This window comes from Carex rostrata, chromosome 4 (genome assembly GCF_964058835.1).
Source record: "Carex rostrata chromosome 4, lpCarRost1.2, whole genome shotgun sequence".
Classification (NCBI taxonomy): Eukaryota; Viridiplantae; Streptophyta; class Magnoliopsida; order Poales; family Cyperaceae; genus Carex; species Carex rostrata.
The window spans coordinates 2,532,605-2,547,696 of NC_135921.1; the positions used below are offsets into that span (position 1 = coordinate 2,532,605).

Below are 15,092 nucleotides of genomic sequence, written 5' to 3' on the forward strand. Positions count from 1 at the left end.
ATATTAAGACTAGTGAAAGAAGTATTTGATTCAAATCTGCACGTGGTTTGCACTGACGAAGTAATGATCTCGTATACGAAGGGCGTCGATTTAAAAGTAGTCCAACTGTAAGGCTGTGTTCCAGAAGGTGGTACGTAGAGGGAGGGGAGGAGAAAATCAATGTGTGGAGGTAGGCTTTTACCGGACCGTATCTGACCAGTATTGTTCACTCGCTCCAGAAAGGGGGAAATTAGAGAGAGAGCGTAGGAGAGCGATACTGTGCGGCTGGGAAGCTATGCCTTGTTTTGATGAAATCGTTCACCTCTAAATCGGGGTGTAGACGAGATGAAATGGCCAGCTTCTCTTCCCTTCCCTTCTCTTAAATGGTGATTTCATTCCGCTGATTGAAGTACAGCCTAAGGTCATGTTTGGTTGTGGAGTAAGTAGTGGAGTAAACCCTCTACTCCACTTTTAAGGAGCCAAACAAGGAGTAAATTTAAAGGAGTAAGATGGAGTAACATTTGAGTTAATCCGAATTAAGTTACTCCATCTCTTTAGGTGGAATAACTTACTTCACCTATGGATCCTGTAATTAGAGTAACACAATATAATTATAATTTTCTCTTTCTTCATAAGTTTACTCCACCAAACTTCAATCAACCTCCAACTAAATATGATTATTTTAATTTACCTTAGGTTGGAATAAGAAATTTAATCCGATCCACAACCAAACATGACCTAAGAGTATTTGACCGTTAAATCTAGAGGATTTTTGTTAGTTAAATCTCCTAAATGTTATCACCTCCCCTTTGAAATTGCTACAGATTTATGAATCAGATAAACCATCGGAAAGAGGAATGATCTCCTGACGGACCTGACCTCTTCAAAATTGAGAGGATTCGAGTTACTGTTTCTCTCCTATTTAGAGGTGTCAATGGCACCCTTTTACTCGTTTACTCGGACTGTATCGTATCCGAAAACACGGGTAAAGGTAATATTTTTTTTTCCGTTAGCTAATCGGGTATGGGTAAGGGTAATGATTTTTTTTTGTTATCTTACCCATTTTCGTATAATATAATTTAAAAAAAAAATTATATAAGATTGACTTGGGTGAGTCATGGAGTAAAACACGTTGGTACTCCACGTCATATTTTCATTTTGAAAATCCAAACAACCGATTCGAACCTTCCAACATGTTCTCTATATTGAAATGTGCTTGGAGACTAAATTTTATATTTTTTGGAATTTTTTACTATTTATTAAGCTATTTTGAAATTCGCTGTTTTATTGTGAACAGTAAAAAACAGTAAAAATTTCTGGATCGCCGGATCAACGATTTTCAAAGTGACTTAATAAATAGTAAAACAATTCTAAAAAAATGTAAAATTTGGTCTCCAAGCACATTTCAATATGGAGATCCTGTTGAGCGGTTCAGATCGGTTGTTTGAATTTTTAAAATGAAAATATAGTGTCATGGAGCACAAACTTGTTTTACTCCATGGTTCATTTTAGCCCATCTCAAATTATATATATAGATATACATTTGTATGAAGATGATACATGATACAATAAAGTTTTTGTATTTTATTAAATTTTCATAATACAAATTAGTTGTATTCATTATTATTTTTTTCTTATTTTGAAAAATAATTTATCGAAAACACAAATTGAAATATTAATGACACTTTTCTATCCGTTTATCCAATCCATACCGTATTCGAAAATACGGATAAGAGTAAAAAAAAAAATTTCGTTATCATAACGGGTACAAGTATGAAAATATCTCCACCCGACCCGTATCGTATCCGTTGACACCGCTACTCGAGTTAAATTACACTGGGCATCCAGGGAGATTCAAGCTATAAACTCATCCCAGTCAGAGGCTAGAGCGGTACTGAAGGGATACCGGTTGATGCAGGAAAAGTCTGGTGGAGGACTCATTTACTCTGACTCAATGGAAACGGTTCTGGCTCTGCAAGGAAACCTGCCTACAATTCCTGATTGGAGATCGCATGAACACATATGGATGGCTTGGCAATTGCAAACAATGATGCTTAAGAAAGTTAAGTTAGAACATTGCAGCAGAGATAACCTCCATCTGGAAATTGCGCATAGGCTAGCAAAGCAGGTAGGGGTGTAAACGGATCGGATAATATTCGATTTCGTCCGAATCCGAAAAAGTACTTAAATTATTCTATCCGTATCCGTATTCGAGATTATTCGTATCCATATTCGAAAAATTATAACGGATAAGACTTTTAACTATCCGTATTCGACCGTTTATACTTTTAAACCACAACAAATGTGATATATGTTGTTAAATTGATTTATTAAATTACATATTTTATGAATAATTTATTAGATTGAATATAGATATATATTTTAATGAACAATATAATACCATGACATAATTAGTGACTAATATTTTAATAATATAATAGATATTTTGTAACTAACAAGCTAATTATGAAAAATATCCGTATTTGTCTGATATCCGATTCGTATCCGTAACATTTAATATCCGATCCGTATCCGAGACTATCTGTATCCATATCCAAAAAATTATAACAGATACGGATACGATAAAACCACTATCCGATCAGTATCCGACCTTTTACACCCCTAAAAGCAGGGGAAAATGTATGGGTGGGACTGTAGGGGAACAAACACACCCAGATTTGATTTAGAAGAACTGATGTAGGCCTAGGGCCATGTAAGAACCCAAAAAAAAAAAAAAATTACACTGAGGTAACAGAATATTTCTTCTTAGATCAGGACCGTCGTATTCTCATCGGGCCAATCTGGACCGAGGTAGAATGCACGGATTCGTGCGGATTCTAATTAGACGGTCCTGATTTAATGTGATACGAAATGAGTCGGAGTTATTGTTCTTATCTCCTCTAAAACCCTTCGTTCGGAATCTCTCGTCACTGACATGCACTGCCATCTCCATGGCCATGGCTTCTCTTTGCCCTCCACCAATTCCTCTCTCTAGCGTTTGCATCTCTCCTTCTAAGAGAGGATGTCCAATGGAGATACTGTGCTATTCCTCTTCGCATCTTTCCTCTCTCTCTAATGTCCGCCGCACGTTCTTTGGTTGCTCCAGCTTGTGTCGTCTGATTAAAAGGTTTTTCTTATTCTATGTCACTGAGAGTTTCCATTCAAACCCTTGCACATTAACTTTAAACTCCAATTTTCACTAGTTTTACACACACTTTTTCAAATTCGTACGAAATTTGCTAATAATTTTGATTTAAGTCTAACCAATTCCGCTATCATTAGACAGGTATTTCAGCTATTCAACTGATTCAAAGGATAATGTCGGCACTACTCATTTCACTCTTCAAACTCGTTCCTTCAGTTCTCCATCTCTGTCTCAAGGATCTGGTCTGTCACTGCATGCCTTCTTTATTTGTTTATGTATTTGTTTATTTATTAATTTTTATTATGTATTTGAAAGGAATCTAAATCTTTGACCCACTTCTGGGAAAACTTATTGTGAGGTTTGCTCTGAATGTCTTATTATAGATTTTTTTTTCTGCAAAATTTACCACCAGTTTTCATTAAAGAAAATAAGAAGTTCTTACATCTTACAATTAGCACTCCTGCAATTAAATTAAATAACAAAACATACTAAAACCCCCCTTAAACCCTTTCTAACCCTGTTGGAAGGCACTATTGAGTGATCTTAGCCACCATAGTATATAAACACAATCAAGCATAGCCTTCCTTTTTCTGAATTGCATCCTAAACTCAGCAATCAGCGAACAGGGGTCCTTATCCAATCCGATCCGATTGTTGTATAGTATTTGCAATTTTACAATTCGATTGAATTGTGAAAAGAAGTTACTGGATTATTTGCAATTTTAGGTTTTGGTAACTTATGTAAAGTTTAGCATATGCATATTTATGTTTGAGGTAGAACCGAATTTTATGTTGTTTGTCAATAGTACCCCAATATTTTCTTATTTCAACTAACACCATTCAGTTTTAGATAGTTAGTTTCTAACAAACAATGCCCAATTGCAAGCCAGAGTTATATAGAAGCTGTATTCCATTATACTGTCAAATTTGCTAGTGGTAATAACGTTTTGTGTTTACTGCACAAAGTTGTGTAAATAAAATGAAGTCAACATGATTGAGGTCTAAGGTGCAAATTTCCTGAGCTACTTATAGAATGTTAGTTTGAGTTAATATGGAAAAAGTCGGGACAATGTGGTCAATTTTGCTTCCCTTTACCTTGATTTTACTTGCCGAGCATTAGTTGCTAATATGCAAAATATTTGGTTTCATCTGTCAATAAAGTGAAATAATGGTTCTGTGAAGGAGTTCCTTATTCTATATCTGATACTGTAATTCATGCATGTATTATGTACATCAGACCAATCAACTTAATTTTTATTATTATTTCAGATGTTTCCAGTGTGGTTTGTAAAGCACATTGTACAGTAATATGGAGCATAGAAGCAGACATCACAGATGGAGTAGTATACGTAACAGGGGCCCCAGATTCTTTGGGCTGCTGGGACCCACATCAGGCTATTCCTTTCTCTCGTTCGCTTCACACCTCCAATTTGTGGGAAACCCAAATTAAAGTACGATGACACAATACTGTAGCTCAATTGCAAATATGAACCTAGTATTTCCATATTTGCAAGGAGGGACGGAAAAGAAAGCTAAATTACCCTGAATTTACAGTATTAACTTGTAAAGCAGCATTTGAATAGTTGATGTTTGTCAGGTGAACTTGTCAAAAACGAAAGCAATCCACAGTTCGTATAAACTCGATCTAATGATGAGTGCTGGTGTCAAATAACTTAGACCCAAATACAATAATTCCTTAGCTGTGTTTGCTAATAATAAAGAGAGTTACTGTGTTGCTTTTGCAAAGAAGTTAAAAATTTAATATGATTTTTCTGAAACAATCTTTAGTTGTATTTGATCTAAAGTGTGTGACTGGGTCTTTTGAACCTTATGTCAGGTCCAGTACTGGTATTGACCAGTTTGTTGGTTTTATATTTACATTCTTTGGGCCATGAATGCCACTTCTCTGAAGTTTACATGTGTTTTCAGGTACCATGGGGAATCAACTTCAAGTATAACTATATCATAAGGCATACCTCTTCAGTTATAGAATGGAGACTGGGACCTGAGTATTCTCTCTCTGTTCCTGTCTCAACTGGAGGGGATGACTTTATTAGGGTTGGGGATTGTTGGATGCATGAGTCAATACATAGGTTTCAACTTCCTTCATGGGGATCTTGGCTATTGGATTCAGGCTTTACAATAGATCCATTAGCCCATCCAACCCAACAAGCTCTCTCTCCAGGTATTTGGTCGAATAATAATTTCAAATTTGTTGATTGCTTTAATTTTACCTTTTGGCATTTCTCTTTTAAAAGAGCACGATGGGGAGGCCGATTCAAAGCTGGGCAGAATTAATTCATTCAACAACAACAACAACAACAACCAAGCCTTTAGTCCCAAACAAGTTGGGGTTGGCTAAAAATGAAACCCGATCGTAGTCATGGAGAATTAATTCATATGAGTGTAATTTTATATTATGTATTTTCTCAATTATATGCTATTCAACAACATAAATTATCTTTTTTTTTTTACTTTTTTCATCTAAGTTTCATGATGGTTATAAAATGAATTAGAATAGAAAAGTTTAGAAATTTTGAGTGACAAATTCCGATCAAGGCTTTAGATTCTGATGATAATTTTAATTATTAGAAACAGTATTCAAAGAGAATGCGAAGAAGTATTTGCACAACACTCATGACGACTCCACAAAATGAATCAAAAGATGGTCCCATTGCAACAATGGAACTACTATACAATTTTGATTATTTATTTATTTGTATATTTCTTTGTTATGATGCTGGATATTTTAATTACTCTGAGTGATTGGCAGGTGAGCAGAAGATTCTGGAAAATAAAAATGGCACTACAAGAAAAGATGACCAGAGTATTATCCAAATCAATGGCCATGATTGCATGGAGAATTCCAACTCCAAGTTACAAAGAGAAAAATATGGCCTTATAGAAGAACCAAGGTTAATTGACTTTACATATGCCAAACTATACTCACTACTTAAAGAACAAACAGAGGCAGTTGCCTCACGTCCCCCAAGGGAGGTGGAAGTGGGGTCCACTGTCATACTAGTCAATTCCTCGGTGTGCACCATGCAAAGGATTGCAGTTTTGGAGGAAGGGAAGCTTGTTGAGCTTTTGCTGGAATCCAAAAAACATAAGGTGCATAAGGATGATATATACCTAGGGGTAATTACAGAGCTCGTGCCTCGTTCAAAAAGGGCATTTGTTGATATTGGTACGAGGCAAGGTTACATGGAAATTAAGCAATCTACAAATCCATTTGTTTATACCACAGGTGAGAAAGAGGAGGAGAGAGAGGAGGATTTGGAGGGGGTTAATGAAGGTGAGGGTGAGAAGATAGAAGATAAGTTTGGGGAAGATGTGGAGGTGGCTGATTCTGTGTTTGAGCCATTGCAAGGTGGAAATAATAAAAAGAGGAATCAGTGGGTTAATGTGAAGAAAGGTACAAAGATTATAGTTCAAGTTAAAAAAGAAGAACTTCCCAAAAAGAGCCCTACACTCACCCCTTATCCAAAACTAAGCAGTCGATTTTTGGTTAGTAGCACTTTTTTAGCAGAAATATTTTCTTTTTATAGAGTTATTTAGTTCAGTTATGCTGACATGAGCACCACCTCATTGAAGCTCTTGGGTCTGACCATGATCAGGGCTAATATTGTTAGTACACCAAAAAACAAAACATAAATAAATACATATAGAAGTAATAAGAACAGGTATCTGCCAAGGAATCAGGGGTGGTCCGATGTCCGGTCGGAGCCTTCCGATCCACATCAAGATCCATGCAGACAGCTTTAAGATTCACGTGGATCAAGTCCCCACGAATCTTGATGTGGATTGGACGACTCAGACTGGGTTCGGACCGAATTTGGTCCAATGCCCATCAGACCATTTACCAGCAATTGGGATTGGACCCAGGCCAGTATGACCTTTGTATTACGGCCAGAATAAATATTGCCATGCCGGGGCAACAATGGTTCCAACTGGTTCTGGTAATTAAAGCTACTGTAATACTGAGGGCTTGGCCTAAGTACTAAAAAAGTTTAAAACAACAAAACAAATTGACATATAGAAAATTCCTCAGGTGCTAGATACCGAAAAGGGCAAGATTGGCGTGTCAGGAAAAATTTCTGAAATTTCTGGGTCGGAGAAGACCCATCTGATATTAATAGCAAAAAATCTCAAGCCACCACCAGGCATCGGCCTCGTAGTGCGAACTGCAGCAGCAGGTCACTCATTAAAGGAGCTACAGAAGGATCTGGATGGGCTTCTTTCCACCTGGAAGGAGATTACTGAGCGTGCCAGGTCAGCAGCAAGAGCTGCTGACGAGGGCGTTGAAGGGGCTGTGCCTATGCTGCTGCACGGTGCCATGCCTCAGACCCTTTCTGTTGTCCAAGATTTATTTAATGACAAGGTTTAACGCTTTGTCTTTGGTTTTTTAGTCTTGTTTTGCCAACCTGGTGCTCTTTGTGTAGAGCCTCTAATCATCTGTGTTTGGCTTGGATCTATATTAAAATTTTGAATGTGATCAAGTCTAGGGGTGTTCATTGAGTTGGTTCGGTTAAAACCGAATTAAAATAGTCAAACCAAAATTTTATTCAGTTTTAAAAAATATAACCGAATCAGCCGAATTTAACTTGTCAACCGAATAACAACTGAACCAAAATAACCACAATAAATTTCAGTTTGTTTGGTTGAACCGAAATAAGAGAGATTAATTTTAAAAGGTCAGAACTCAATACATACACAGATATCATTTAATAATCATAGAAATAAATATTGGTTGTTGACATTACATACATGGTTTAGTTCCATACAAAGTATGTCGATGTTCTAAAATATCCAAACAAAATTTTTCTTGATTTGATGTCCAAAAACTGAAATATGGATTTGAATCATATAGAGTTCAGTCAGTTTGGTCTTTATGGTTTTGAAAAATCTACACCGAACCAAATATAAAAATCTGAAGTAATTCAAAACTTCAACCGAACCGATCCATGAAAAACCGAACCATTAATACGGACTTTTTCTGTTCGGTTGAAAACCAAATAAACCAGACCCAATGAATACCCCTAATCAAGTCACATAGAGCTGAAAGAACTTATGATTGCCTAGAGCTCTTATTGTTGGTATATTTTGGTTGAGTCAATAGTTGAGTTGTGCATCTAGTTATTTAGCCATATCTTATTGATTTTTGTTTTGCATAACAACACAATTAACTCACAAGGAGTGATTTTTTTCTCAGGTCAAAAGCATGGTAGTTGACTCTCCTCATAAGTATCATGAGGTAAGTGAATGTGTGTTGCTATACATTATGAAATGCTATCTTTAACACTATAATGGACTTGCAATTAAACTCATTCAGTGAACTAAATAAATTTAAATAATCAAAGGATAGGTTATATTCACAACAAACTTATTTGACAACCTTATGATTGATAAAATGTTTACTAATATAATTTTTTTTTTATTTGTGTGTATACCCCAATAAACAAATAATCAGAAATCTGAGTTTGATTCTTTAATTTGCCCAGGTAATGAGTTATCTCCAAGAAAAGGCCCCAGAGCTTAGTGAGAGGGTAGAAATGTATGATAAAAGAACACCCATTTTTGATGAGTACAAAATTGAAGAAGAGATAAACGGCATTCTTTCTAAAAGGTGTGATACTACGCTATCTTCGTCTTGTATACAAGCAAAAATTGGTTTGGTGCGATACAGGTGAACCATGCCATCTTGATTGGGTAGATGTACAATGAAGGATCTTATGTACACAATCTGAAAAATTGCATATTATTAGTTTATACATGCTTGTTCAGGATCTAACTTTTATCATATAAAGCCAGTTATAGCATAAGTGAAAAATATAACTATGGCACAAGTATATACTAAATTGAATTTTCGGTTTTATGCCAACTGCACAAATGTCCTATATGCTATTAACACCAAATTTGAGTTATTAGTGTTAATTTATTCAATCAATCCTTTGATTTAACCTGCCATTAAGCCTCAACTTAAAGTCAGTCTTACTTGACCCTCAACTAAATTAATTTTCAAGTGTGCAACTCCATTTATTAGGGTTGCTTTATCGAATGGGGGTTCTTTAGTGATAGAGCAGACAGAAGCATTGGTATCAATAGATGTGAATGCTGGTTCTTGTGTTTTTGGAGAAGGCGATACTGCAGAGAGAGCTGCTCTAGATGTCAACCTCTTAGCTGCAAAGCAAGTATGAATATCACCTTTTTGTTGAGGCATATTGTGGGAAGTATCCTCATTGTGTTGTGAATTTGGTAATTGTTTCTCAGTTTTATAAAACGCCAGTATTTAGATTCTTGGTTTCTTTTGCCTAAAAGAAAATTCTGGGTTTATTTTGAAACAAGGATTTGTGGTTCATTGAGAGCTTTTCAAATGTAGAAGTTCGGGAACGACTAATATTGAAGCTATGAATGAGTTAGGTCAATGGGCAACATGAGGACGTTTAGTAAGTAGGAGGTTGCAAAATTACCTGAATTCAAGGGGAGATATTTCCCTTCTGATTTCTTGTTTTGGTGGGAAATGAAAATTTTATGCAAGATATATCCAGTTGAGGTTATGTTGCATCCTGTTTTTCATATTACACACACTATTTAATGAATTTGGATGTACCATGCAAAATTTTGTATATTTTCGATAACCTTGCACTCTCTTTTGGTTTATCTCCCAACCATATAAATAGATTTATGTAAAACAAAAGCTGAGCTCTGAATCCCACATTTTCAGTCTGCTTGGCTTGATTTTGTATTAGGAAAAGAACTCTTTGGTGCTTGGGCAAATTTTCCCAAATATCAAGATGTGTTATATTTTCAAGTATCATGACCTACTAGGGTGTTATTTGCAAAATGTACCATAAATATCTTTTTTTTTTTTTAAGATTGCAAGGGAGTTGCGTTTGAGAGATCTTGGTGGCATAATTGTTGTGGATTTCATTAGCATGTCTGATAAATGTAAGTTACCAGGACTTTAAGCTTTTTTTTCTTTTGCTTCGATCAATGCTCTCAAACTACAAGTCTTTATTATTTTATTACTCTTTCCTGCATCAGCAAGTATACGGAAGGTGTTTAAAGAGATGACAAAGGCAGTTAAACGAGATCGTTCTAAAGTTAAAGTTTATGAGCTCTCAGATCACGGCTTGATGGAGCTTTCTAGGAAAAGGGTATATATCTCACTTCAATATGTACATTCTCGAAGTGTGTGTGTGTGTGATTAAGCCTCATTTGAGCTTTCAGTTATCCCAACTTGTACAAATTAATTCGCAATTGAGCCTTATGGACCCCTTTTGCGCTAGTATATCATGACGAATGAGTCTATGGTAATATGCATATTACGGATCGACCCAACAACGGATCCATATCTTTATTTTTAAAATTCAAACAGTTGATCTGAACCGTTAAACATGATATGAAAATGTACTTGCTGATCAATTTTTTTTTCATTTTTTGTACTATTTTTTTTAGATAGATAAAAAATCACTGCTTTTGGATGGTCTAGAACTTTCAAATCAAGTGATTTTCTACCTATCTAAATTTTTTTATAAAAATTCTAAAAATATGTAAAATTCGGTCTTCAAGTACATTTTCACATGAAGATCATGTTGAACGGTTCAGATCTACTGTTTGGACTTTAAAACGGAAATATGGGTCCACAGCGCGGGCTGCTGGGCAATATGCATATTACCATAGCCTCCACTATTATAATACTAAGATATGACTAAAAATTCCGTAGTGTAATTTTGCATCAGATAATGTTTCAATTACCTTCAGCCAATCCAATGGGTATACTGAGTAAAAGAAATTTGCTTGTGTTATAATGTAGGTAAGGCCGAGCGTCTCATTTATGATTAGTGACCAGTGTAACTGTTGCCAAGGTACCGGCTGGGTTGGCGCACTAGAGATGTCCTTTATGAAAATTGAAAATGATATTCGCCGCTCTCTTGTAAGTCCTTTTTAAGTTTCAATGGCAGTTGCAGTTGCAGATCTGATTTGTCTGGTAAATGTTCCATAAATTTCACATTTAACCCAAAGTTGACCTAATTAAGTCTCCAAGTCTATTTCTTCGATTAGACCTAATTGACCTCAGGATAGGCTCGGAAGGTGGGAAAAAATATTATAACTTTGGATTGTGAAAAGAAGGAAGAAAGAATGAACTTGACAGTAAAACCTGTGCTGTTGCATACCAGTGTCACTTCTCCTGTTTGGCCCCTCCTAACTTTTATTTTGAGGGTTCAAATGCCTCCATTTTTAAAACTAAAATAACTTGAAATTTAAAACTCACATGTCAAAATAAAACCTTTAGATATGATCTATATTACTTTTTATATGCACATAAAAGATCATGGCATTTTGATTAGTATCAAGAGCTTGCAAAAATGCATGTGGATTAATTCCGGACGTTGATTTTTCAACTTATGATTCATATAAAACCAAAATAAAAAAGTGATAATTTTTTGCGTGCATTTAACAGTTTTATTTTGACATAAATTAATTTTTTTTTTGTTATTAGAAAATAATAGATGGAGGCATGATGGAAGCACAAAAAAATGGAGACATTTGAATCCCCATCTTTTATTTTAGGTGTTATAATGTATTTTGATTCTTTTGATTAAACAGGCCTCATCAAATGACAGGCCTGATCCGGAAAATTCTAAAACATGGCCCAATTTAATGCTGCGGGTTGACAAGCACATGTACTCCTACCTCAGATCTGGCAACAGCATTAAGCTGGCTGGGTTGAGTGTTTCTCTTCATGTGCGCATCTCTTTAGAGGTACTGCTATTTTTCTCGCTTTTCACATAACTGCCCATAGATTTCAAGAGAGTTTTATGATTAGCCAATTTTTCTCACATCTCCAACTGGCTACTAGATCCTCAATCAAGTTGTTGTTACCCTTGGTTCCATGATTAGCCAGTTTTAATGCAATTTGGCCTCTGCTAACTAACTTGCATATATGTAAAAGAGTAGGGTTAAAATCTCCATTGTTTTCGTGCCCCAATCATGCCTCGCATCCTTATCTCCGTTTTCAAAGTTGAAATAGTCGATCTGAACCGCTCAACATGATCTTCATATTAAAATGTGCTTGGAGACTAAATGTTATATTTTTTTGGAAATAATTACTATTTTTTTAGATAGGTACAAAATCACTGTTTTTCCGAAGATTCTGGACCATCCAAAAACAATGATTTATCTAATAAAAATAGTCAAAAATTATAAAATTGAACCCTTATTTAAGATTCAATTTGAATTTAACGTCAAATGATGTCTCTTTTTTCTTTTTCTTTTTTCAAACCATTAATTGCAATTTATTAAAGAGTCCAGCTGTACATAACAATACCAAAATATGTATGTTGTATTTAGCTTCAAAGTATCTCTTTTTCTGTGTGTACTGATCTAAAAATACTGTCATGCACTTTTTTTTCCCCCTCAAATTAACAGCTGGTGGATGCATTCCCCCGGGGAAAATTTGAGTTAAAAGTTAACTACTCGGTCTCACAGGTTCTTTTTGAGATAGAGAGCTGGAGGTCTAGTCTATGAGCGTCCATTTAATTGTTCATAAAGGATTTTCATCTAGATTTCAAATCTAGGATCACTCACATGAAAGGTGTTGCCTTTTATTACTAGACCAGAGAATGGTTCTCGGTCATACAGGTTCTAGAGACAATAACTAAGAATCCAAGCGGTCCCATTTCGCAAAAAGAAATTAAGGAGCCGTGGCCCCTTTCTGAATAAGAATTTAAGGAGCTGCGGCCACTTTCGCATTAAGAAATTAAAGAGTGTCTGCTCAAATAGAGCCTTTGTTCATCGTAACATGATTAACATTTTTTGGCTTCAAGTGGGATTTATTTTATTTGCAAGACCTGTAAACAATGTTCAAAAGGAAAAGGATAAAATATTTGAACCGTTGTTTTATTTTTAGCTTTTTTATAAAAAAAATGAATATATTACCGAAGTATTTTGTAGCTAGACGATTTTATGACAACAACAAAAGCTTAACCCATTTTTGTAAAGAGTAGCGGTAAGATTCCTAGTTTTGAGCAATTAGTTAAACCTAATGCAAATTTAAATGCATGCGTTCAAAAATATAATAATTTTTAAGAATACAAAGATCTACATGAACATATATATTCAAATAGTATATCTAAAGGAACGCAAAAAAAAATGAATGCATGCCTCCCAAAGTTCTAAATGTGTCCACATTTAAATTTCAAGCTTAATTATCATATTCTATGTTAAACAGGGATATTGGTACTATTTTGTACAAAACTGAATCTAAGCCATTGTAGAGGTACCTCCAAACCGAGCCTGAATTTTATTCGGGCATGTCTTAGATGCATAGAGTTCTTTAAAATTTGTGTTGGATTAAAATGGACGGTTTGGATCTCACTCTACGAACTACAGTACCTTACTTGATTAGTGTGCGTAATTTCCGGTCCTTCGAAACCAGATTTTAAGCATGCATAATTGAACTCGCCTTGTTGAATTTGCTTTGTGTAATTGAACTTTACTAGATCAAAAGAGTTGTTTCCAACATAAAGAAAAATGTAACTAATGTTTATTGGAAAAAACAAATTAAAAAATTTGGAATCAAAATTTGTTACTTACAGGACGGAGCCAGGATAATTATTTAGGGTGGAGTAAAATTTTTGAGCTAATAATTTTATGATTATTTTAAACATTAATATATTTTAAGGATTTATTTAAAAAAAAAAACCAAGAAATAGAAGCATATTTAAAAAAAAAATCGGAATAGACAAAATTTATAATATTTGAAGCTTTAAATACATTCTAGTCTTTTAAAAAAAAAATATGGTTCCACTAGGCTTCGCCTTGATTACTAGTATAGTGACAACTTAATGATTCTGAAAAAGTTCGGCGGAGTTAAAAAATTGTGATTAAAAATAATTCGAAATTATACATCGAGTTTGGACCGGAAATCTTAGTCCCACAAGAGAGAAAAAAAAATCATGAATAATTTGTAAAGTTTGAAAAAAGTTCAGAAAACTGAATAATTCACAAATCTTGTTAAAATAATTACTAGTTATCATAGACTATGTCTCTTTGGCTTGAGTTGGATTAACAGCACGAAAACTGCATTTAATTAATATTTAATCATCGAAAGAAAATTGCACAACACACTTACACATACAATCTGCTTCAATTCCTTTCTGGAAACACAATTAGGGATTTGGCATTTGTTGAAATTATCCCGAAATCTTCATTCTCACTTTGTCAACTTGCAATTTACAAGCTTTCCTAAATGATAAATGGTACTTCAATGCAAGACCAAATCTTACCACTCATGCGTACACTTGTTGACTAGTCAACAAATGGGGATTCGGTATTGCACAGGATCTGAATTCCTTGTTTTATTATTATTATTATTATTATTATTATTATTATTATTATTATTATTATTATTTTGTTGTTTTGTTGTTTTGTTGGAAGGCAATTTTATTGATATAAAGAGTTACAAACTAACTATTACATCAGATGAGATAACGAGTGTCTTTGATAGTATATAGCTATAAACAAACTAAAAACGGACATGGAGTATGTGCATCACGTGGACACAAATTTGATCATCCTCGCTTGATTGTAATGATAGAAGCTTAGTAATTGTTTTCTCTGTGCGCATAGATTATCTTGTTCTTACTGACAGACTACATCGTAAAGGCACTGAATTAAACCAAACCGAGAACTGAATCAACCGGACCAGGATAGTCACTACTCAAAAGTTCCAATGAAAGCACTGCATCAACCGGATCAGAAAAGTCACTACTCAGAGGTTCCAATAAAAAGTCGTTAGTACAGAGAGAAAGAAAATAGAGAGGAGGAGAGGAAGAGAAGAGAAGAGGCTGAAAAAAGAAGGCAAAAGAAGAAAGAGCAGCAACAACAATAAAAGTACTGTACAAACAGAAAAATAATATCTACGGTGCATACTCGTACCTCGCTTTATCATCGTCAGGTTG

General features: G+C 34.9%; 1 protein-coding gene across 1 annotated transcript in view; it reads left to right on the forward strand.

Moving 5' to 3' along the window:
- The first annotated feature begins 2,877 nt into the window (after positions 1 to 2,877).
- Positions 2,878 to 15,092, forward strand: part of LOC144552487 (ribonuclease E/G-like protein, chloroplastic) — a 71,578-nt gene continuing 59,363 nt past the window's right edge. Inside the window, exons 1-14 of the mRNA XM_078300468.1 lie at positions 2,878 to 3,106; positions 3,266 to 3,366; positions 4,393 to 4,574; positions 5,053 to 5,308; positions 5,897 to 6,633; positions 7,178 to 7,507; positions 8,339 to 8,380; positions 8,628 to 8,752; positions 9,170 to 9,317; positions 10,002 to 10,074; positions 10,171 to 10,283; positions 10,943 to 11,062; positions 11,737 to 11,892; positions 12,559 to 12,597. Coding sequence (XP_078156594.1) covers positions 2,931 to 3,106; positions 3,266 to 3,366; positions 4,393 to 4,574; positions 5,053 to 5,308; positions 5,897 to 6,633; positions 7,178 to 7,507; positions 8,339 to 8,380; positions 8,628 to 8,752; positions 9,170 to 9,317; positions 10,002 to 10,074; positions 10,171 to 10,283; positions 10,943 to 11,062; positions 11,737 to 11,892; positions 12,559 to 12,597 — 2,598 coding nt within the window. The 5' untranslated portion in view covers positions 2,878 to 2,930. The remainder of the gene's footprint in view (positions 3,107 to 3,265; positions 3,367 to 4,392; positions 4,575 to 5,052; positions 5,309 to 5,896; positions 6,634 to 7,177; positions 7,508 to 8,338; positions 8,381 to 8,627; positions 8,753 to 9,169; positions 9,318 to 10,001; positions 10,075 to 10,170; positions 10,284 to 10,942; positions 11,063 to 11,736; positions 11,893 to 12,558; positions 12,598 to 15,092) is intronic.